General features: G+C 39.4%; 1 protein-coding gene and 3 pseudogenes across 1 annotated transcript; all 4 read left to right on the top strand.

Moving 5' to 3' along the window:
* Positions 1–1,311: 1,311 nt before the first annotated feature.
* Positions 1,312–2,256, top strand: LOC136175148 (olfactory receptor 5F1-like). The gene has a single exon (XM_065945464.1). The coding sequence runs from the start codon at positions 1,312–1,314 to the stop codon at positions 2,254–2,256; it is 945 nt and encodes a 314-aa protein (XP_065801536.1).
* A 2,630-nt stretch (positions 2,257–4,886) lies between these two features.
* LOC136175377 (olfactory receptor 5F1-like) lies at positions 4,887–5,694 on the top strand (annotated as a pseudogene).
* Positions 5,695–7,041: 1,347 nt separating this feature from the next.
* On the top strand, positions 7,042–7,885 carry LOC136175294 (olfactory receptor 5F1-like; annotated as a pseudogene).
* A 7,820-nt stretch (positions 7,886–15,705) lies between these two features.
* On the top strand, positions 15,706–16,671 carry LOC136174992 (olfactory receptor 10AG1-like; annotated as a pseudogene).
* The last annotated feature ends 6,410 nt before the right edge of the window (positions 16,672–23,081 follow it).

Below are 23,081 nucleotides of genomic sequence, written 5' to 3'. Positions count from 1 at the left end.
GCTAAAGCTACAAGGAAGCAATTAAACAGCCAATTAAAGTTAATATCTTATAAACATTGGGGAAACATTAAGGTAACAAAGAGATCAATAATCACATGAGGATGCAGGATCCACATCCCGTTTGACTGCATCTAACTGCATGTGATCTTATTTTAACTACCTCTGAGATTAGAGTTTATGCCTTTAGAGGACTGATGCCACAATCAAGACCTGTAATCCCATCCTCATGGTTACCCAGTCCTCTTCACGGAAGACAAAATAGAAGGCAGCAATGTGTATATGCTGAGTGTCTCAGATTTTTACGAAGAGGTAATTCCGAATTTCTCTGCTTTTCATTTCATTTAGAAAATGAAAATCTTCATTTCACTTTTGTGCCTCAACTGAGTTATTTGGCTTTCTAATAAAAAAAGAAAACAATAAACTAGACAAGTGAGTAACGGGAAGGATACTGCTAAGCACTTGGCACTGCCACTGACTGATGGGGACAGGTACAGTGTGTGCTAATAGTAACCCATGGCATTAATTTGATAGTGTGCTTTGTAATGAAAGACTTTGGCTTAATTTAAAACATGACAAAATCATGTTTATGAGTATGGTAAATGTCAAAATGGTGATTATTTGAAATGGACTTATTTTACTGCTTGGGGAATAGAGAAGTGATTTTCAAGTGTTGTTGCACAAATTTTTTTAAATTTATTCATTTTAATTGGAGGCTAATTACTTTCATAGATTTTAGAGTTGCAGAATATATAGAGTGGTCCTGAGGAGAAAAAATTGCATTGATTTAAACTCACATACCTGTTCAGACCATGGGAGAGACTTCAGCTAGAATAGTTTGGTACTTTGCATTTTGGTTGTAGGCTAGAAGAGAAAGTATAGAATATATATATTGCATTTGCAGAAACTGAAGTGAAATATGTGTACTTAGTGCAATAATTTGAGAATCCTTCAACCCAGGTGTATTTTAACATGGAGAATTGTTTAATAAATTCCAATGCTTGTTCTTAGAGAAGAAAATGGCAACCCACTCCAGTATTCTTGCTTGCGAAAACACCATGGACAGAGGAGCCTGTTGGGCTGCAGTTCAAGGGATCACAAAGAGTCAGACATGACTGAGCGACTAAGAACAATGCTTATTCACTTTTTCACTAATTTTCTTCTTGCTTCACTTTTTCTATATATTATGCTCTGTTATCCTAGATTTTTTTTTTCATGTGTGACTAATTTTATTAGGCCTACTACTACCTGTAACTTTTTGAGAGGAAAATATTTAGAGTGAATTCAAGTTTAAGCATAAAATTTCTGTAATAAATGGCCAGAAAAAATTATACTTTGCTCACTGAGTTCATCCTGTTGGGTTTGGCAGATTCATTGGATTTACAGATTACCCTATTTTGCCTTTTTTCTGTGATTTATACACTTACAGTTGTGGGGAATGTTGGAATGATTCTCTTAATCAGAGCTGATTCCCGACTTCATACACCCATGTACTTCTTCCTGGCTAACTTGTCCTTTGTGGATGTTTGCTATTCATCCACCATCACCCCAAAGATGCTAGTAGATTTTTTATCAGAGAAGAAGACCATCTCCTTTGCTGGCTGCTTTCTGCAGATGTATTTCTTTATAGCCTTGGCCACAACCGAATGCATCCTTTTTGGGTTATTGGCCTATGACCGCTATGTGGCCATATGCAACCCTCTCCTTTACTCCTTGATCATGTCCAGGACTGTCTGCCTGAAAATGGCCGCAGGGGCTTTTGCAGCGGGCCTGGTGAACTCCATGGTTCTCACAAGTTGTATAAGCAACTTTCCTTTCTGCAGTTCCAACGTCATTCATCACTTCTTCTGTGACAGCCCCCCACTTTTTAAGCTCTCATGTTCTGACACACGCCTGTATGAAAGTATCTTGTCCATATTCGCTGGTGTGAGTATCGTTGGAAGTCTGCTGGTGACCCTCACCTCCTACTGCTGCATTCTCTTCTCCATCTTCCGTGTGCATGCAGGGGCGGGGAGGCGCAAAGCGTTCTCCACGTGTGCGTCTCACCTGACAGCCGTCATCCTCTTCTATTCCACCTCCATCTACACTTATCTGAGACCTACTTCCAGCTACTCCCTGACTCAGGACAAACTAGCTTCCGTGTTCTACACTGTGGTGATCCCCATGTTGAATCCTCTGATCTACAGTCTCCGGAACAGCGAAGTGAAGAAGGCTTTATGGGATGTAATTACTAGGAAGAGGATTCCTTCATTGCTGTGATTGATTAATTTTCTGAACTAATTGGAGTATATAGTTTAACTTTCAGAAACTGGATCAAGCTTATCTTCATTACAACCTAATCTGTATAACCATGTTCTGGTAATGTTCATGGACACGAGTCCTGTTAGATATAACTTATCAATTTAGGTAAGATCATGAAACTTTTTTTCTAATCAATGTATGCTTTCCTATAGGTTTCTAAAATGTGATTTATTCATAGAGCTGTCTTTGTTATAGAAATAAAGGGTAAAGTATATGGAGATAACTTTTGCAATGTCACATGAATCTAGTTGTGTATTATATTTGTAATTGTCAGCTTTTTTACTGTATTTTTTCAACATTTATGATTTGTAAAGGGTTGTATATATCACATGTGCAAAACTGCTTTCAATGTAGATTTCCACTTTATTGAATTAGGGCTATAATGCTTAAATTTTTAATTAGTAATATCCTTTAACTGCTATAGTAAACTTGTGGACTTTCATTTCCTTTATCCCCCAAAACATATACTTATTCATTAAAGAATATATAGGAATTTGTTTAAATGTATTTTGTTTAGAAAACTGCTGTCTGGTTAGAAGGCACCAATTGCAACAGCTTTTCTTCTCTTCCCATCTTTTCTTCTCAAAAATTTTCTGTTCTCTCACATTTTCTCTTCCAGACTGATCCACATATTATACACAAAGCCACATGCACACGCAGTCAGCTATAGCAGAGTTTAATCAACGTATAGTTCAAAGTAGGTAGATCGATCTTTGAAAGATAAAACAGACCCATATCCTTTAAAAGAGTCTCATGGATGTCCTGATAATGGAAGTGTTCTCCCAGTCATCAATTACATCCATTAAAGTTAATCCGTATATTATATTAAAGGTAAGCAATAATATATAGGTGGAATGGAGTGGCATAGTAGAATTCTAGGGGAAATTGAGTGGGATTCAGGGCTTGCTAAGATGCTAACCACACTGAGAGCTTTTGGAGGTATATTCCCCGTGGCTCTTTCCTTGTCCTTGCTGCTGAAATTGCTCCTGATAGAAGCTGCAATATTCAAGTCGTCTGGGATATAACAAAGCAGATCTCATGACCTGTCACACCATCCAGTGCCCTCTGCTGTTCACATATTCCAGCTGGGTCTGATGAATATTCATGTAGGCATGTAGTTAGAAGTTAGTGTCTCCTTCTAATTATTTCACTTAAAAACAGAGCCTCCATTTGGCTCAGTTGGTAAAGAATTTTCCTGAAATGCAGGAGACCTGGGTTCGATCCCTGGGTTGGGAAGATCCCTGGAGAAGGAAATGGCAACCTATTTCAGTGTTCTTGCCTGGAGAATTCCATGGACAAAGGAGTTCAGCAGGCTACAGGCCAAGAAGTCCCAAAGAGTCAGACACAATTGAGTGACTAACACACTCACTTTCAAGAACAGAGCTAGACTGAAGGTTAACTCCAGCCAGACAAGTGTAGGGGTACGCACACACACAAAAAGGGAAGGATCATAATTTGGTAGAGGATTATGTAACCATTGGAATCAGCTAAAACTTCAAAGAAAGAGAAACTTAAATAGATCTTTTTTTAATTTGGCAAATAGCTTTGAAATAACAGAGCAATCAGAGTTCCATATAGTGTTTAATCACATCTACTTGCACGTGATCATATTTAAATACTTCTGAGACTGCGGTTGTTGCCTATAGAGGGTTCATGACACAATCAAAACCTATAATCCAGTCCCCATGGTTACCCAACCCTCTTTAAGTAAAGCAAAATAAAAGGATACCAATATGCATATACTCAGAATGTGTCTCAAATTTTTACAAAGTGTTAATCCAAAATTTCACTGCTTTACATTTCACTTAAAACATGAAAATTGCATTCTTTATTTTTTTTGTGTGCCTCATCTATGTTATTAAGGGTTCTAGTAAAAACAGAAATAATAGACTAGACAAGTTAGTACTGAGAAAAATGCTGTCAAGTACTTGGTGCAGTCTCTGTCATCCCCCGCCATAAAGAGGTAGAGTGTGTGCTTCCACACGGCATTAATTTGATAGTGTGCTTTGAGAGGTGAACAGTTATTTGTGTACCTTAATACACTGCAGTTCATCATTAAGAATATGATAGATGTCAAAATATCAGTTATCAAACTGGGCTATTATTCTTGCTGCCCGGAGAACACACAAGTGGTTTCCAAGTGACCATGCATAAATTTTGGATTTGAAGAATATAGAGAGCAGACTTGAGGAGAAAAAAAATAATAAGTTCAGTTAAATTCAAATACCTGCTCAAAGAATGGGAAAAAACTTCAACAAGAATGGTTCTGTTCTTTGCATTTGGATATGGACTAGAGGGGAAAAAATAGATCATAGATGCTGCATTCGAAAAAGAACCTTAGGTGATGGATGTGTTTTTAGAGGAGTCATTTGTGAATCCCTCAGTCCAGAATTAATAGAGCCAACTACTTAATAAAATCCAATGCGAATCCGTTTACTAATTCTCCTCTGACTCTGTTTACCATTCTCTGTTGTCCTAAGTTTATTTTCCATATATATTTTACTTTATCATTATTTCTATTTCTGTAAATTGTGCAACTGGAAATATGCATGCCCAGTTTAAGTTTAAGCATACTGTATCTGTAATCAATGGGCAGAAAAAGTTGCACTTCATTCACAGAGTTCATCCTGTTGGGATTAGCAGATACATTGGAGCTACAGGTTATCCGCTTTTGCCTTTTCCTGGTGATTTACATGCTTACAGTTGTAGGAAATGTTGGGATGATCCTCTTAATCAGGACTGATTCCAAACTTCACACACCCATGCATTTCTTCCTGGCTAACCTGTCCTCTGAAGATGTTTGTTATTCCTCCACCATCACTCCAAAGATGCTGGTAGATTTATTATCTGGGAAGAAGACAATCTCTTTTGTTGGCTGCTTTTTGCAGATGTCCTTCTTTATAGCCTTTGCCACACCGAATGCATCCTTTTTGGGTTAATGGCCTATGACTGCTATGTGGCCATATGCAACCCTCTCCTTTACTCCTTGATCATGTCCAGGACGGTCTGCATAGAAATGGCCGCAGGGGCTTTTGCAGCGGGCCTGGTGAACTCCATGGTAAACACCAGCTATGTAAGCAGCTTGCCATTCTGCAGTTCCAACGCCATCCATCACTTCTTCTGTGACAGCCCCCCACTTTTTAAGCTCTCCTTTCTGACACAGGCCTGCATGAAAGCATCTTTTCCACGTTTCCTGGTGTGAATATGGTCGGAACTCTGCTGGTGACCCTCACCTCCTACTCCTACATTCTCTCTCATAAAGTTGTCATGGGCCTCAACCAGCTGTGGTCCATGTTGTTCATCTCGGTCGATAGATATTCATGTAGGCCTGAGGTTAGTACTTATTTTCTCCTTCTGATTAATTTAACTCAAGAACAAATGTGGAATAAAAGTTAAAATTACTTTTCTAAGGGGAGGGATACACACAAACTTCACACAGGGAAGGCCAGTAGTGTGGATGTAGATTATATACCCATTTGGACTAAACTGCTAACACTACAAAGAAAGAAGTAGTTAAATAACCATTTTTTAAATAAAGCAAAAACTTAAAACAATCAGAAATCAGGAACCATATTATAATGAAGATCGCACTAGTGTTTGATTTCATCACTCTGGGTGTGATCACATTTTAATTACTTTTGAGACTGTAGTTTCTGCCTTTAGAGGATTGATTTCACAATCAAAATCTATAAGCCAGTCCCCAGGTGTACCCAACCCTTTTTATGAAAAACAAAATAAAGAGGCAGCAATGTGTATATACTTAGAAGTTGTCTCAAATTTTTACAAAGAGCTAATTCAAATTTTCACTGATTTTCATTTCATTTAAAACATGAAAACTGTCTTCTTTTAATTTTTGTGCCTGAACTGATTTATTAGAGATTTTGACAAAAAAGAAAATACTTGACTAAGTAAGTTAGTACTGGGAAGAATGCACTAAGAACTTGGTGCTGTCATTCACTGCCATGGACAGGTACAGTGTCGTTACGATATGTCATTCATTTGACAGTGTGGTTTGTGATGAGAATGGTTGTTGCTTTACCACAAAATCATCCTTAACAATATGCTGTGCTGTGCTTAGTCACCCAGTCGTGTCTGACTCTTTGAGACTCCATGGACTGTAGCCCACCAGGCTCCTCTGTCCATGGAATCCTCCAGGCAAGCATACTGGAGCGGGTTGCCTTGCCCTCCTCCTCTTAATAATACAACATATGCCCAAATTTTGGTTATTTGAAATGGGCTTCTTTTGCTGCTTGGAGAACACAAAAGCAATTTCCAGGTGGTGATGCATGAATCAATGGGTTGAAGAACATACAGAGCGATCTTGAGGAGACGAAAAAAAATGTATTTGAGTCAAAGTTCAGTGTCTGTTCAGAAGATATGGGAGAGACTTCAGCAAGGACATATCTTTAATCTATATTTTGTATGTGGGCTAGAAGAGAAAGAATACAACATAGATACTGGATTTGCAAAAAAAAAAAAATTAATCTGAAATGAATTATCTGGATCTTGACCAGTCACTTTTTAATCCCTCAACCCGAATGTGATACAATTGCTTAATAAATTCCAACGGGCATTCATTTTTTCTACTAACTTAACTATTATGTTAATTTCAGTATTCACTAGGCTCTATGATCCTAGGGGTTAGGTTTTCTACATGCCAACCACTGAAACTCATTTGTATTTGTACTATTTCCTGTAAACTTTGGGCCTAATGTAAATTTAAGCATACTATACCTGTGACAAATGGCCAGAAAAAATTATACTCTGCTGACTGAGTTCATCCTCTTGGGATTAGCAGACACACAGGAGCAACAGGTCGTCCTCTTTTTCTTTTTTTATGTGATTTACACAGTGACAGTTGTGGGAAATGTTGGGATGATCCTCTTAATCAGAGCTGACTCCCGACTTCACACACCCATGTATTTCTTCCTGGCTAACCTGTCCTTTGTGGATGTTTGTTATTCATCCACCATCACTCCAAAGATGCTGGTAGATCTATTATCAGAGAAGAAGTCCATCTCCTTTGTTGGCTGCTTCATGCAGATGTATTTCTTTATAGCCTTGGCCACAACCGAATGCATCCTTTTTGGGTTAATGGCCTGTGACCGCTATGTGGCCATATGCAATCCTCTCCTTTACTCCTTGATCATGTCCAGGACGGTCTGCCTGAAAATGGCCACAGGGGCTTTTGCAGCGGGCCTGGTGAACTCCATGGTTCACACAGGTTATGTGAGCAGCTTGCCATTCTGCAGTTCCAATGTCATCCATCACTTCTTCTGTGACACTCCCCCACTTTTTAAGCTCTCCTGTTCTGACACACGGCTGCAAGAAAGCATCTTGTCCACTTTTGCTGGTGTGAATATGGTTGGGGCTCTGCTGGTGATCCTCACCTCCTACTCCTACATTCTCTTCTCCATCTTCCGTGTGCATGCAGGGGCGGGGAGGCGCAAAGCGTTCTCCACGTGTGCGTCTCACCTGACAGCCGTCATCCTCTTCTATTCCACCTCCATCTACACTTATCTGAGACCTACGTCCAGCTACTCTTTGACTCAGGAGAAAGTGGCTTCTCTGTTTTACACAGTGGTGATCCCCATGTTGAATCCTCTGATCTACAGCCTCCGGAATAAGGAAGTAAAGAAGGCTTTATGGAATATGATTACTAGGAAAAGGGTCCCTTCATTTCTGGGGTTGTTTGGTAAATTTTCTGCATTAAATAGAGTACACTGAAATTTGATAAGCTTGATGTAAGTTAGTGTCTCATTAGAATATTGTCTAATTAATTAAGTACATTCATATTCACATACATGTATCCAATTAGATATAAGCAAAGTTGCTGAAGTTATATATAAAACTATGGAAGTGTCATCTAATCATTTTATATTTCCTTTGGGTTCTCAGAAATAGGGAAAACTTGTAAAGAAATTTGGGTTATGAAAATAAGCAATTCAGTGTTTAGAGTCAGAAGTGACAATATCACATGAAACTAGCCATGTAGAGTATTTGCAGTTGTCAATTTATTTTTTCCTGATGCATATTTTTTCACGATTTATAGTTTGTAATGAGTGTTATATACAATATATATCAAACTTTTTAAACTTTAAAATAGATTCCCGTTTTATTTATGGAATTATTTCCTGCAGAGGTGCGTAAGTCTAAATTCAGGAATATCGTTTTAATAGCAACAGTAAACATGGCAACTGTCATTTCCTTTATCCCTGGAAAAACGCACATATCTGGTAAAGAAAAAAATATGAATTGGTATAAAAGAGTGCTGTTTACAAAACTGCTGTCTGATCTGAATGCACACATTTATGGTAGCTTTTCTTCTATTCTTTGTTTTCTTCTCACAAGTTCCCTAGCCTCCTCTCACTTACTCTGTTCCAGATGCTATTACTACAGAAACACAAAGACACATGCACACATACTCAGCTAATCACGTTTCAAAGGAACATAAACAGTAAAATGTCAAGAAGGTAAAATGCAAAGGGCTAAGTGTAGAAGAATAAAGATGCCAATATAAAGTAGCTGATTTGATGTGAAAACATGTAAGCTGTATTGGTTAACGTGCACATAACTTACTGCAAATACGTAGTAGGATTGGTGAGGTTAGGGGCTTAGTTGCATCCAATTCCTTGACACCCCACACTCTAGCCCACCAGGCTCCGCTATCCGAAGGATTCTTCAGGCAAGAATACTGGAATAGGTTGCAAATATATAACTTATTGCAATTAGATAGCTCTATTACCAATCTGTAGCCTTATAGAAATAATTCTGAAACAAATAGTTTTATGAAACTATATGGGATGTATGTCAAATGGAAAGTGCGACACCAGAAAACAGAAATGTGGTCATTTTTTGCTAAACTGAGATATAATTTACTGCCTTGGACTGGAAATTGATGTGTACTTATATTAGCGTTCTGTTTAAACTTTGTGATACTAACCCTTCTGTAGACACACTGCTATGTCAAAAACTCTAAATTTGCGAATTGGGCTCAAAGCATTAAATCTCCTGAAATTGTATTATTATGTTTCCCTTTGTTATAAAACAAATAAGATAAAAAATATAATTTATTAGTCATGGTTGCTTTTGTGTGTGTCAGTCATTAACTCATGGGTGAAGGAAAACAAAGATGAAAAATGCATACATACTTTTTATACATCTGTTTGATTGTCCTCTATCTCCCTGATGTCGGACTTTAAACTTTCTCCAGTCAATACTGAGGAAGATATGGAAAACAATTCCCAGTCTAAAAAAAAATACAACTACAGACAAAGAGAGATAAATATTTTCTCTTGGTTCTTATTTGAACAGCTGCAATAAATAGTCTGGTTGAACCATCTTTGTATAACAGGCACTGTGGACTCAATCACCTGTGGCCAGGTGAGTGCATTCACATGTTAGTGCAATGGCTATGTGGAATGTGGGAGATGAGTGTGAAGACTGTTCTTAGATAACTTGTGCGGAGGGAGAGCAGGAGAAAAGCAGTGCATCTGTGCTAACCTGGTTAAACTCTGATAAAGTAGGAAACCCCTGCATTTCTAAGATCTGAGTGCTCTACAGCAGAATACTTGCAAAGAGTTGGATGCTGCTGAGTGACAAACACATACCCATCCCAATTCAGGGGAAGCTTCACTGTAATCAGTCAGTCAGGGGCAGATGGGTTTGATATTTCCCACTGGTGACTTCCTTGGCTTCTGGCGTCATTTCGTGATTTGCAGCCAAAATAGGGAGAAGTGGAATTCTAGGAGATGTCCTCTTGTTACCGAGCCCAAGTTCGCTCTGCTCTCCACACGACAGGCCAATGAATGAATCTGAGAGATAGGTGTTGAGGCAAGGAAAATGACTTTATTCAGAAAGCAGCTGACCCTGAATAGTCACTGGAAGGACTGATGCTGAAGCTGAAGCTCTGATACTCAGCCTGATGTGAAGAGCTGACTCATTGTAAAAGACCTTGATGCTGGGAAAGACCGAGGGCAGGAAGAGGAGGGGTGACAGAGGATGGGATGGACGGCATCATCAGTTGTCATGAGTAAACTCGGGGCAACAGTGAAGGGCAGGGACGCCTGATGTGCTGCAGTCCCTGGGGTCGCAAAGAGTCAGACATGACTGTGTCTGAACAATGATTGTCACGTATGGTTGATCGTTTTCTCGAGGCCAGTTGTTTCCACGCCATTTTCTTCAGCCGTTTATTTTGGTCCCCTGGTCCTGGTCCAAATGCTCCTCCTCTGATAATTCTCGCTTTGCTGGCTTTATGGCCTTGTGCTTCTGTGGTCAAGTCAGGAGGAAGGAGCAGGAAAGTTGCAGGAAGGGGAACCCCTTCCAGAGCTCAAAAGGGGACTCTCGTCTAACACTCAGAAATGAATTGTCCGAGGAGACACACTTGCTGACAAAGTAAGAGGCTTTATTGGGAAGGAACGTCCAGGCAGAGGCCAGGATGGTGAGGGAACCCAGGAGGACTGCTCTGCCTCGTGACTCACAGTCTAGGGATTTATGTTGATGGAATTGATTTCCAGGTTGTGCTTGGCTGGTCATTCTGACTCAGGATCCTTCCTGGTGGTGCACGCATTGCTCAGCAAAGGTGGATGTCAACGAGAAGGCTTCTGGAACGTGGTAGAACACATGGAGTCTCCATTTGACTTTTCTCAGACTGTGGAAAATCTGACTTTTCCCAGATTGCTGATGGTGTCTTGTTAGCTCCTTACCAGGACTTCCTGTGGTAAAGTAATTCATGTGAATATGTACTAAGATTTCTAGCCAGGGTGGGGAGTTTCAGTCAGTGTGTTTCCCCAACAGAAGCAATGAGAATGCCATGTATGTGAATCAGCAACAAAAATGCATATTAACAAAGAATGCAGATTTTAGTTCTCAGCAATGACAGGAATGTAGCCCACCAGACTCCTCAGTACATGGGATTTTCCAGGCAAGAGTACTGGAGTGGGTTGCCATTTCCTCCTCCTGGGGATCTTCCAGACCCAGGGATCGAACCCAGTTCCCCCACATTGTAGGCAGATGTTTTACCATCTGAATCACCAGGGAAGCGAGGTATAAGAAAAATGTATATATGTTAGATATTAAAGAGGTCATCATGCAAGTATGTTCAGCATGGGGATGTGTGTAGGGGGCCTGAATTGTTTCAGTAGCATTGGATTCTTTGCGACCCTGTGGGTTATAGTTGGCCAGGCTCTTACATCAGAGATTTCCCAGGCAAGAAAGCTGGAGTGGGTTTCCATGCCCTCCTCCAGGGGATCTTCCCAACCCAGGGATTGAACCCTGTGTCTCTTATGTCTCCTGCACTGGCAGGTGGCATCTTTAGCACCAGCGCCACTTAGAGTATGTTCTGAAGTGAAGTCACTCAGTCGTATCTGACTCTGTGACCCCATGGACTGAACCCTACAAGGCTCCTCTGTCCATGGAATTTTCCAGGCACGAGTACTGGAGTGGGTTGACATTTCCTTCTCCAGGGGATCTTCCCGACCCAGGGATCAAACCCGCATTGCAGGCAGACGCTTTACCGTCTGAGCTACCAGAGAGTATGTTCTGAGTATAAAGCAAATCTGTCAAAATCGGAAGCAAAGACAGCTCTCAAAGAACAGGTTTGAAATAGGAAAGCGTTTTTTAAGCAGCAGTAAAATGGGAACAATATATCAGACATTTGCGTGTACTATGTGTAGTCTATCTCGTTTCCCTGCTTCACCCATAAAGTTCCATAAACAGATACAGCTTTTGTTGGTAATAAGAAATTTTCCAGCTTCAGCAAGGGGATTTTGGTAAGAATTCCCCCCAGCGATGAGTGGTGTGTGTGTGTACGCGGGGCGAGGGGCGGGATAGAAGACGCGTCTTCTTTTCTGGCTACAGGGAGCTCGTGTCAGAGCCTGGTCAGGACCTTCAGTTCTCACTGCGTGCACACCGGGCGTTTAGGGATCCTTTCCCAGGAATAACGCGGTTTGAGTCCCAGGGTTCCTGGTCCAAATTCTGTGAGTGACACAGTCGTGAGGTTCCCGCTGGCACACGCTGCGTGGTAAGCGCCCGCCCTAAGGCCTGTGGGGATGGTAGGGCACATGATTTAGAGTCAGAAAACAGTCTCTATTCTTTTGCTGCTGCTGCTGAGTCGCCTTAGTCTGTCCAACCCTGTGCGACCCCATAGACGGCAGCCCACCCGGCTCCCCCGTCCCTGGGATTCTCCAGGCAAGAACGCTGGAGGGGGCTGCCCTTTCCTTCTCCCATGCACGAAAGTGAAAAGTGAGAGTGAAGTCGCTCAGCCGTGTCAACTCTTACATTCCTTTAGAGTCTAATCCTACATTTTTGGCAGTGAAAGTGGGATCCAGCCGGTAGAGGCCAGTGTTAGGGACTATTTGAAATTACCCAACTTCCCCTAACAGAAGTGTGGTAAAATAACTGCAAGGGAGTCAAACCTCCAGACTAAGGAAAATCGCTGAGGCTCAAAATTTGAAGAAGTAGTCTCCTAATACAGTATAGATGAGCAGAACCTCGGGCCTGGAAAATGGCTCTGTTACAGGAACAATAGCAAAACTTAGTCTGTAAATATTAGATTCATGCTTAAAGTGCTTCTCTCCACAAAATACATGCATGTGGGTTGACAAAGAGAAATGTAAACTACTAAATGTTTCAATAAGAAAGAGGAGTTTTTAATTAAGAAAATGTTATAAGTAATGGTTGTTCTTGGGACTTCCCTGGCAGTCCAGTGATTAAGACTTCACCTTCAAGTGCAGGGGACATGGGTTCAATTCCTGGTCAAAAAACCAAAAAACATGAAACAGAAGCAATTTTGAAACACATTTAATAAAGACTTTAAAAATGATGCACATTAAAAAAAAAAACTTCAAATGATATAGTTGTTCTTAATCTTTGTTTATAGATGTCATTAATGAGCTGTATGTGTCTATTCAGGGATTCCCAGGGTGCTTGAGAGATAATCATACTTTGAATAAAATAATCTTAGTTTCGCTTAAAGGTGAGAGAGTAATTGAGTGTGTTCCGATGATAATAACGCTTGGTTTTCGAAAAAAGCCTATTCAGAGGAATTATAGAGAATAAAATAACACAGATAAGAAACCAGTTGATAAAGAATTTGAACATTTTCCTGCAGGTACTGTTGGACCATTCAAAGTGTTTCTTCTTCTAGGACATCTTTGTCCTCTGACTGCATTTAGGAAATGGAGAAGGCATGACATTATATTCTGTGGGAGACCTGAAGGAAACTCTGGTCTATCAGGGAAGAATTGTTTGCAAAAACACACCAACTTAATTACCAATAGGAGCATTTAACTAGCAATTTGCATTTAACTAGCAATTTAGATGTATAGAGGGAAAAGAAATATTCCCTTGAGGAAGAAGTGAGGCTTTCCTCTATAAAAAGCCTTGCTTTATAAAAGCAAGTTAAGTTCTTGTTTAAAAATCTTATAGATCTTAAACAATGTAACATTTTAAAATATATTTAAAAATTCATCAACAGGAATAAAGTAGCCAGAAAAATTTGAAAAAGGTGAATATAAACTATTCTGTACTAATATTCTATTTTAATTCAACATTGTTTCTAAATTTCAAGATCAAGATTTAATAAATAATATCAAACAAATATGGGCTTTCCCTTGTGGCTCAGATAAAGTAAAGAATCTGTCTGCAATGCAGGAGACCCAGATTTGATCCCTGGATTGAGAAGATCCCCTGGAAAAGAAAATGACTACCCACTCCAGCATTCTTCCCTCGAAAATTTCAGAGTAGGTAGGCTATTCTCCATTGTGTCACAAAGAGTCTGACATGACTGAACGACTAGCACACATGTCAAACAACTAAAATCATGAGTATATATGGGTTGAACACCTATTTATTCTTTAAGATAGCCTTATTTAAGTTAGATTTCTTGCTTCCTGCATTAAAAAGTTAAATAATGTGCTTGAAGCATTTGAAATATATGTTTCTAATGTGTCTATTGTTAACATAATACTAATGTTAATATTATTCATTTCTAGAAATAATCTATTAAGAAAACTGTAATCAAAGAGTGCTATATTGCATTCATTAATCAAACATATTTTGCTAAACTGTCAATAAAGTAAACATTGCCATTACAACTAAAATAATTTTAATGAGAAAAATCAAGTTTTATTAGTGATTTCCTTCCGTAGAGCTTCCTGAGTGGCACCGGTGGTGAAGAATCCGCCTGCCATGCAGGAGACGTAAGAGCCATGGGTTCGACCCCTGGTCAGGAAGAGCCTTTGGATGAGGGTATGGCACCCCACTCCAGTATTCTTGCCTGGAGAATCCCATGAACAGAGGAGCCCGGCAGGCTACAGGGTCGCAAAGAGTTGGACACATCTGAACGTCTGAGCACTTCCCTCTATAGAGGAGTATAGGAAGCATTTTTCACAGCCAAATTATAATTTCCTGAAAAAGAATATTTAACTTAACCTTTTTGGTTGATTTTTATTATTGTTCATGTTAATCAAATCAGACCGAAAACAGGGAAGGAATTGGACACAATATCTGACCACATTTGTGAAACTTTTATATATATTGATATTTCTTTTCCCTAGGAACATTTAATTTTGGCGGAAAAGTATTTAAATGTCCAATGTTACTGCTGCTGTTGCTAAGTTACTTCAGTCGTGTCCGACTCCGTGCGACCCCATACAAGGCAGCCCTCCAGGCTCCTCCGTTCCTGAGATTCTCCAGGCAAGAATAGTGGAGTGGGTTGCTATTTCCTTCTCCAGCAAAATTGCTAGGATTAAAAATAGTTAAATGTCAAAAAGTTGTGTTTCTAAGCAATGAGATGTATTTTAATTCAGTAATTTGTAATTCCAATCCGTGGAACCATATGATCTTGATTTAAAAAGCTTTGTCTCTTACATTCTTAGAGTTTTAACTTTCTCACTCCTTAGAAAATAACCACTTCTAATAATGATTTCTACTTTTAAGTTAATTCAGAGGCATTTATGAAGCAATAAATTAGGGTAGAGCCTTATGCCATATCTTTATAGAATGAGTTATTAGGTATAATGTTAAGGGTAAAAAGGATACATAAATAGTCAATAGAATATTGTGTTAGATGTTTTAGACCAGATAGATGAGGTTGATTGGGGAATAAAAATCATGAAAGTTAGACAATTAATAGTTAGTTAATGGTTTGACTGTAAGCAGTAGATTATCTGCTTTTTCCATTCTCCATTTTGCCATAATTTAAGTTAAAATGATGAGACATATGGATTTTATTAGAATGTAGATGTAACATTATAAATCATTTAAGATTTTTTTTCTGCAGATGAGTTTATACCTCCTGATTTCAAATCAAATCTCCCCAAATCACAGAACACAAGTGTGTCAGAAAGTAACTGAGAACTGGTTAAGACTAAAGCCCATGTCCTAGTCCAATTGTGCAAAAAGAAAATGCAGTCAAGAAATGTAAATTTAGAGAGAGAAGATCATGTGAAAATTACAGAAACAAATCTCACTATCATGATGGAATTTGTCCTCTTGGGTTTCACTGATATTCCCCAATATCAGTGGTTTCTTTTTGGGATATTCTTAGTCATCTATGTGATTATCCTGTTGGGGAATGGCATCATAATTCTAATAACCAGAGTAGATGCCACTCTTCAGACGCCCATGTATTTTTTTCCTCGGCAATTTTTCCTTCCTAGAAATCTGCTATGTATCCGTCACTCTTCCCAGGATGCTCATGGACCTTTGGACCCAGAGAGGAACCATTTCTTTTTTCACTTGCACTACGCAAATGTGCTTCTTCCTTATCCTTGGAGCCACCGAGTGCTTCCTCCTGGCCGTGATGGCCTATGACCGCTGTGTGGCCATCTGTGACCCTCTGCACTATCCCCTGCTCATGCGCCCCCAGGTCTGCGTCGGGCTGGTGGCTGCCTCCTGGATCAGCAGTGCTCCGGTCCAGATAGGACAAACATGCCAGATTTTCTCTCTGCCTTTCTGTGGCTCCAACGCAATTAATCATTTCTTCTGTGACATTCCCCCATTGTTAAAACTGGCTTGTGGAGACATCTTTGTGAATGAGATGGTGGTCTATATATTTGGTATATTGTTTGTCACTGTTCCCTTTTTGCTGATACTTGGATTCTATATCAGAATTATCTCCACCGTCCTAAAGCTGCCAGCAAACACAGGACGGACCAAAGCTTTCTCCACTTCTCTTCCCACATCACCGTTGTACTTTTATTCTATGGATCAGCCACTGTCACCTACTTAAAGCCTAAATCAAATGAGCATGAAGGACTAGACAAACTTTTATCGCTTCTCTACACCATTTTTACTCCAATGTTCAATCCTATCATATATAGTCTGCGGAACAAAGACGTCAGAAAGGCAATGAGAAAATTTCTTACCTAATTATCAGGATTATGAGACATTTGAAATAATACAGAAATTATGCTGCATTTATGTATGTAATTTGCTCACAGACTTAATTGAAATTTACTGCTCTGTATTGTCTTAAATTGTTAAATGCAGCTCATGCTGTAATTTCCTTTTAGTAAAGAGTTATGTCCTCAAGTTTATGGCAATTGTGTTCATTTACTTAGCAATGTTTTACTCTTAAAGATCAGTTTTCTCCTTACTGTAAACTAGTAAGTAGAGATGTCTAAGTAAACCAGAAGGTGTGATATTCAAGATGTGCTATAATTGAAATTATGCCATTTTCCCATTTTTTATGCCCTTCTATACTCTACTTTTATATACTCTATTAAATAAATAAAACACCCTGAGATGCTACAGAATCATTACTAAGTGCTTTCCTCATAGGAAAAAAAAAAAAACCCTGAATATGTAAAGGTATAAGTATGAGAAATACTTATAAAAATAATAATGTGTAGTGTAATGTTTATTGCAGCAGTATTTTTCTAAGCAGGAAAAAAAGGGAAAATGAATGCTCATATTGAGAACAGTTTTAATAAATATTGTGCATAAATATAATAGAAAAATATGGAGTCATTAATAAAACACATTATGTCTATATGGTAAGGGCCACCAATATATCATTTATTCTTATATCCATGTTTTTTTGTCATTTCTTCCTAGACTAACCCTTTGTTTAGCTATGTGATTACCTTTGGCAAGGAAACTTTAGTAAATATGAATAGCACCTTGACATTAGAATTTGTCCTCTCTAACAGTGGAAATCTTTTCATCACTGTGTTAAAAAGCTCAGTCAAGACTCCTGGACAATTAGAGAGCACATAGAAGGAAGCTACAGCTCGTGTATAAGTGACATAAAGATGGAATCAATCCCAACAGACTTGCGATCTGCTACTTTAAGGGCTTTTGAATCAACTACACAAAATTCTTTACATGTTCCTTAAAGTGTATATTATTCATTGATGTTAAAATTTTCTCAATCTCTTTCTATACTAAAATGTGCATTTTAATTATTGTTTTGGAAGACTCATATATGCTAAATTTTCTAAGTACTTTCATGTCTGAAAATGTACTTCACAAAGTTAATACCTTTGGTCTAAAATAAAATATTAAAAAAACAGAGACATTACTTTGCCAACAAAGGTTCGTCTAGTCAAGGCTCTGGTTTTTCCAGTGGTCATGTATGGATGTGAGAATTGGACTGTGAAGAAAGCTGAGTGCCAAAGAATAGATGTTTTGAACTGTGGTGTTGGAGAAGACTCTTGAGAGTCCCTTGGACTGCAAGGAGATCCAACCAGCGCATCCTAAAGGAGATCAGTCCTGGGTGTTCATTGGAAGGACTGATGCTGAAGCTGAAACTCCAGTACTTTGGCCACCTCATGCGAAGAGCTGACTCATTGGAAAAGACCCTGATGCTGGGAGGGATTGGGGGTAGGAGGAGAAGGGGACGACAGAGGATGCGATGGCTGGATGGCAACACCAACTCAATGGGCATGAGTTTGACTAAACTCTGGGAGTTGGTGATGGACAGGGAGGCCTGGTGTGCTTTGATTCATGGGGTCGCAAAGAGTCAGACAAGTCTGAGTGACTGAACTGAATTAAAAATGAAGTCTCTCTGCTGAGTATTGTAGATCATAATTTGAATGACCTTCAGTATTACTACAAAGGAGTAAGGCACACACAGTGTTAGATGCTGGGAGTGAGGATAAAAATTTGCCACCTAATTTTTTTAAGTCTACAGTTCTCAACACAATGGTATGTGCATCTTTACTTTTTAAGGAAAAAAATTACCAAAAAATACCCAAAATGTAAAACTAAACAAATAAACAAAACCCAAACAAACAAGTCAGATTATGTTCATATGTAACACAATGACATTGCATTTAAATGATGTTTTGTGAGTTGTGGGGAATGGTGAAGGGAGGGAGCATGAGAAAATTTCTACATATGATAGACATGTTCTTTATCTTGGTTGAAACAGTGGTTTCACTGGTGTACACATGTGCAAAATATGTCTAATTATAAGCTTTCAACATTCACTGTTTATTACACTTCATGCATTAGAGCTTCCCTGGGAGCTCAGCTGGTAAAAAATCCACCTGCAATACAGAAGACGCCAGTTCGATTTCTGGGTAGGGAAGATCCACTGGAAAAGGGACAGGCTACCCACTTCAGTATTCTTGGGCTTCCCTTGTGGCCCACCTGGTGAAGAATCCCCCTGAAATTGGGAGACCTGAGCTCGATCCCTGGGTTAGGAAGATCCCCTGGAGAAGGGAACAGATACCCACTCCAGGATTCCAGCCTGGAGAATTCCATGGACTCTATGGTTCATAGGGTCCCAAAGAGTTGGACATGACTGAGCGACTTTCACTTTACACATTAGCAAAAATGTTAAAAAGAAATTTTAAAAAGATTTGAATTAAAAGTAGAAAATTTCAGTAAAAGAAAACAAAGCAGAGTTGTTACAATCAGTCTTGATCTATCAACAATGTCAAACAAATATTTAGCCTGTAGTAACATAAACTGTTGGTAATTTCATATCAGAAATAAACAAAAAAATTATGGTAAATACAGAAATAAACATCACATATTATGTTTCTATTTTATTTTCAAAACATATATGTCTTTAAAACAAGCATTTTAATATTATAATTATATAACACTATTTCATGAAAAGTATCATAAGTCTTATGGTAATTTGGTAGGAAATGATCAAGTGTTCAGTTTCTACTAATGTCCAGTAGCAAGTCAAAAGCTCAGTATTAAAAAGAAGAGCACTTTGAAGAGAATGAAAGAGTCTTATTCAAAATTCCTAAAGGCTTGAGCTGTAATTCCCTTTTGGACGACCTGTCAAAGGCTTCCAGCAGCATCCCTATCTGCCATGGACACTTCAAACACCATTGGATCTACTGAAACATATGGACCAAGTGATAGAGCAGCTTAGATAATAGCTCGGACCTGTTGCAGAGCCTTCTGTTGTCCTAGGCTTCAGTCAAAACTAGCAGCTTCTGGGTCACTTGGGAAATGGGCCATAGGAACACACTTGAAAAAGGAATATGTTGCCTCCCAAATCTAAAAAGGCCCAGTATATCTGATCCTACTTTCTTTGCTCTAGGAGACAACAGATGCAGCAATGACTATTCATCTGAGAAGAGCCATCTCAGCATGCTCCACTTGGCCCTGTAGAAATCTCACTGAGTCAGATGACCCTTGAAATTTAACCATGTTCATTTCTTACCCAGGGATAGGAAAGTACTTCACCAACAAGCCAGAGCATTTGCTGCTTCTTGTTCCCTTGGTCTAGTCAGCATCATTCCATCAGTATTAGGGCCAGTGTTATGTTCTTTGGAAGAGAAAGATGATGAAGAGCTCTACAAGCTAAACTATGACAGAGAGATGGAGAGCTTCAGTTCAATTCAGTCTTTCAGTCGTGTCTGACTCTTTGTGGCCCCATGGACTGCAACACACCAGGCCTCCCTGTCTGTCACCAACTCCTGGAGTTTACTCAAGCTCATGCCCATTGAGTCGGTCATGCCATCCAACCATCTCATCTTCTGCTGTCCCCTTCTCCTCCCACCTTCAATCTTTTCCAGCAACAGGGTCGTTAAAAATAAGTCAGTTCTTCACATCAGGTGGCCAAAGTATTGGAGTTTCAGCTTCAGTATCAGTCCTTCCAATGAATATTCAGGGCTGATTTCCTCTAGGATGGACTGGTTGAAACTCCTTGCTGTCCAATGGACTCTAAGAGTCTTCTCCAACACCACAGTTCAAAAGCATCAATTCTTCAGCACTCAGCTTTCTTCACAGTCCAACTCTCACGTCCATACATGACTACTGGAAAAACCATATCTTTGACTAGGTGGACCTTTGTTGGCAAAGTACTGTCTTTGCTTTTCAGCATGCTGTCTAGGTTTGTCATGGTTTTCTTCCAAGGAGCAAGTGTCTTTTAGTTTTATGGCTGCAGTCACCATCTGTAGTGGTTTTGGAGCCCAAAAAATAAAGTGTCCTGTAGTTACAGAAAATTATGATTATTTCCTTTTCCCCAGTGCATTTACTTTCACAAAATATTTCAGTCCCTTCCGGGAGGGTGGGATAAATATAAAAAATAAAAATTGTGGCTATGCAGCAAGTCCTTCTTTAGAGGACCCAGACTCCCCTTCATTGAATGGTTCTTGGGGCTGTAAAGTGGCTCAATTCTGGGAATTAATGAGGAGCCATGACTATCTATTTTAATAATTTTAGTTAGATTTTGGTTCCCTTGAATTAAATCTTTTCTGCTTACAGAGATCAAGTAAGCATTTAATAAGCATCTATTTTACTTCTAAGGAAACCATGATTACCTAGCTAATGCCATAGGTCTATATGAATCATACTATTCTGATGCTGCTGTCCGTTACAGTAACTAGGACCACTGTACCTTTGGTGATTGCTTTTTGCCAGTTGGCACCTGCCACCCTGGGATCCAATAAATATCACTGCATTTTTTCAATTTAGTGGCTGTAGTTCCCTTTGTAAGATTTGGTCTTAGAGAAGACCACATATGGAGATCTTCAAGTGCTAAAGCTCCCTTCACAAATATGTTTCTCATTTTGTTGGTGAAAAGGAAGCCTTTTGCACAGTCCCAGTGTGAATTAATAGATCTTAAGTGACAAATCCACTTAAATATTCCAACCCCACCTTAAGACTGTGAGTCTCTTTCCCTACATCAAACAGAGCGGATTGACCATTACTATATATCTCACAGTTGGCCACCTTTTTCTCCATGTTTTAGCCAACTCACCTATCAAACCTGTTACAGTCCTTTTTAACTCCTGAAACTGTGGTCTAAAATAAGAACCTCTGCTGAGTTGGTCTATACCAGTGTTTGGCCTCATCTAATATTACATTCCTTCCACCATTATCCTCACTCTGAATATCCACACATGCTCCCCATAGGACTACCTGAAAAAATCAGAGACTCGGTTAGTACTGACAGAGTACGGTATACCCACACATGGGTCACAGTTCGTGGGTCACTCCACCTGGGTCTCACCTTTCAGGGCCTTCTGGGACCCATGTATACAGGTCTAGAAGCAAAGAGAGGCAGTTAGGGTGGTCCAGATGAGCACCTGCAGTGAAGCAGACAATGGCAGCCTCAGAAGAGGCCATAACACTTCCCTCAGGCAATGCTGGCTTATCTGCATGGTCTGCATGGTCATCTCCAGTGGGAAGATCAGAGCGGTAACACCACTTCTCTTGGTCATATAGATTTACTGTTTTTAATTTTTAGGTGCCTTTTTAAAAAATTTTCCCCAGTCAATTCCCTCTCTTTTAACAGTAGGTACTATACAAGGTCAGCTGATATCAGTTGTGTTTTTAGCAAACTCATCTCTGTAGGCATAGGAGATAAGGTCAGGCACAGAAATTTTGAAGTCATTTATATAGCACTCAAGTTGGGAATTTGAATCCTTTATTAGTAGAAGGTAGGGGTGTCAAGGGGAAACTGAGCCAAAGCTGAGTCAGAACCAGGAATGGAGAGAAACCCATATAGATGTTCTGTGGCTTAGTGGGGTAAGGTAAATATTTAGCAGATACTTGTAATCTTATTCTGGAATTGTGCTTGTTTTTATTTTTCTTTTTATTCTTTAGTTCATGAACATTATTGATAAATGCTAACACCAAGACTAAAGGAGATCAGTCCTGGGTGTTCATTGGAAGGACTGATGTTGAAACTGAAACTCCAATACTTTGGCCACCTGCTGTGAAGAGCTGACTCATTTGAAAAGACCCTGATGCTGGGAAAGATTGAGGGCAGGAGGAGAAGGGGACAACAGAGGATGAGATGGTTGGATGGCATCACTGACTCGATGGACATGGGTTTGGGTGCACTCTGGGAGTTGGTAATGGACAGGGAGGCCTGGCGTGCTGTGCTTCAATGGGGCACAAAGAGTTGGACATGACTGAGTGACTGAACTGAACTGAACACCAAGACTCTGTATTTTGTGAGAAAATAATGGTTTATACATGCTTCTGTGTGTATATGTGTGGGTATAAGTAAATCCATTATTTGCCTGTTGAAGTCCTAAACTACTTACCTCAGTCTGTCACTGAATTTAGAAATAGGGTCTTGAGGGGCAACTATAGGGTGGGGCCTCTAATTCAAGATGATTGTGGATTTTGATGAGAGAGGCCTCAGAAGAAAACAACCCTGGATACACCTTGATTTCAAACACAAAGCATCCAGGTCAGTGAGAAAGTACATTTGTGTTGTTCAGTCACACAGTGTTATGTAGTTTGTTACAGCAGCCTTGGCAAAAATATATCGCCAGTTATTAGCAGGTATATGTATATGTTAGTGTATATGTTTATATTTGGGTGTGCATATATTTATAAACTCATTAAGAAAC

Source organism: Muntiacus reevesi, chromosome 9, assembly GCF_963930625.1.
Source record: "Muntiacus reevesi chromosome 9, mMunRee1.1, whole genome shotgun sequence".
Classification (NCBI taxonomy): Eukaryota; Metazoa; Chordata; class Mammalia; order Artiodactyla; family Cervidae; genus Muntiacus; species Muntiacus reevesi.
The sequence above is the reverse complement of the archived record's forward strand: the minus strand, read 5'-3'. Positions and strand labels throughout refer to the sequence as shown.

What these genes read in the sequence shown, in the direction of transcription:
- LOC136175148 (XM_065945464.1), top strand. Translation starts at nt 1,312, where the DNA reads ATGGCCAGAAAAAATTATACTTTGCTCACTGAGTTCATCCTGTTGGGT.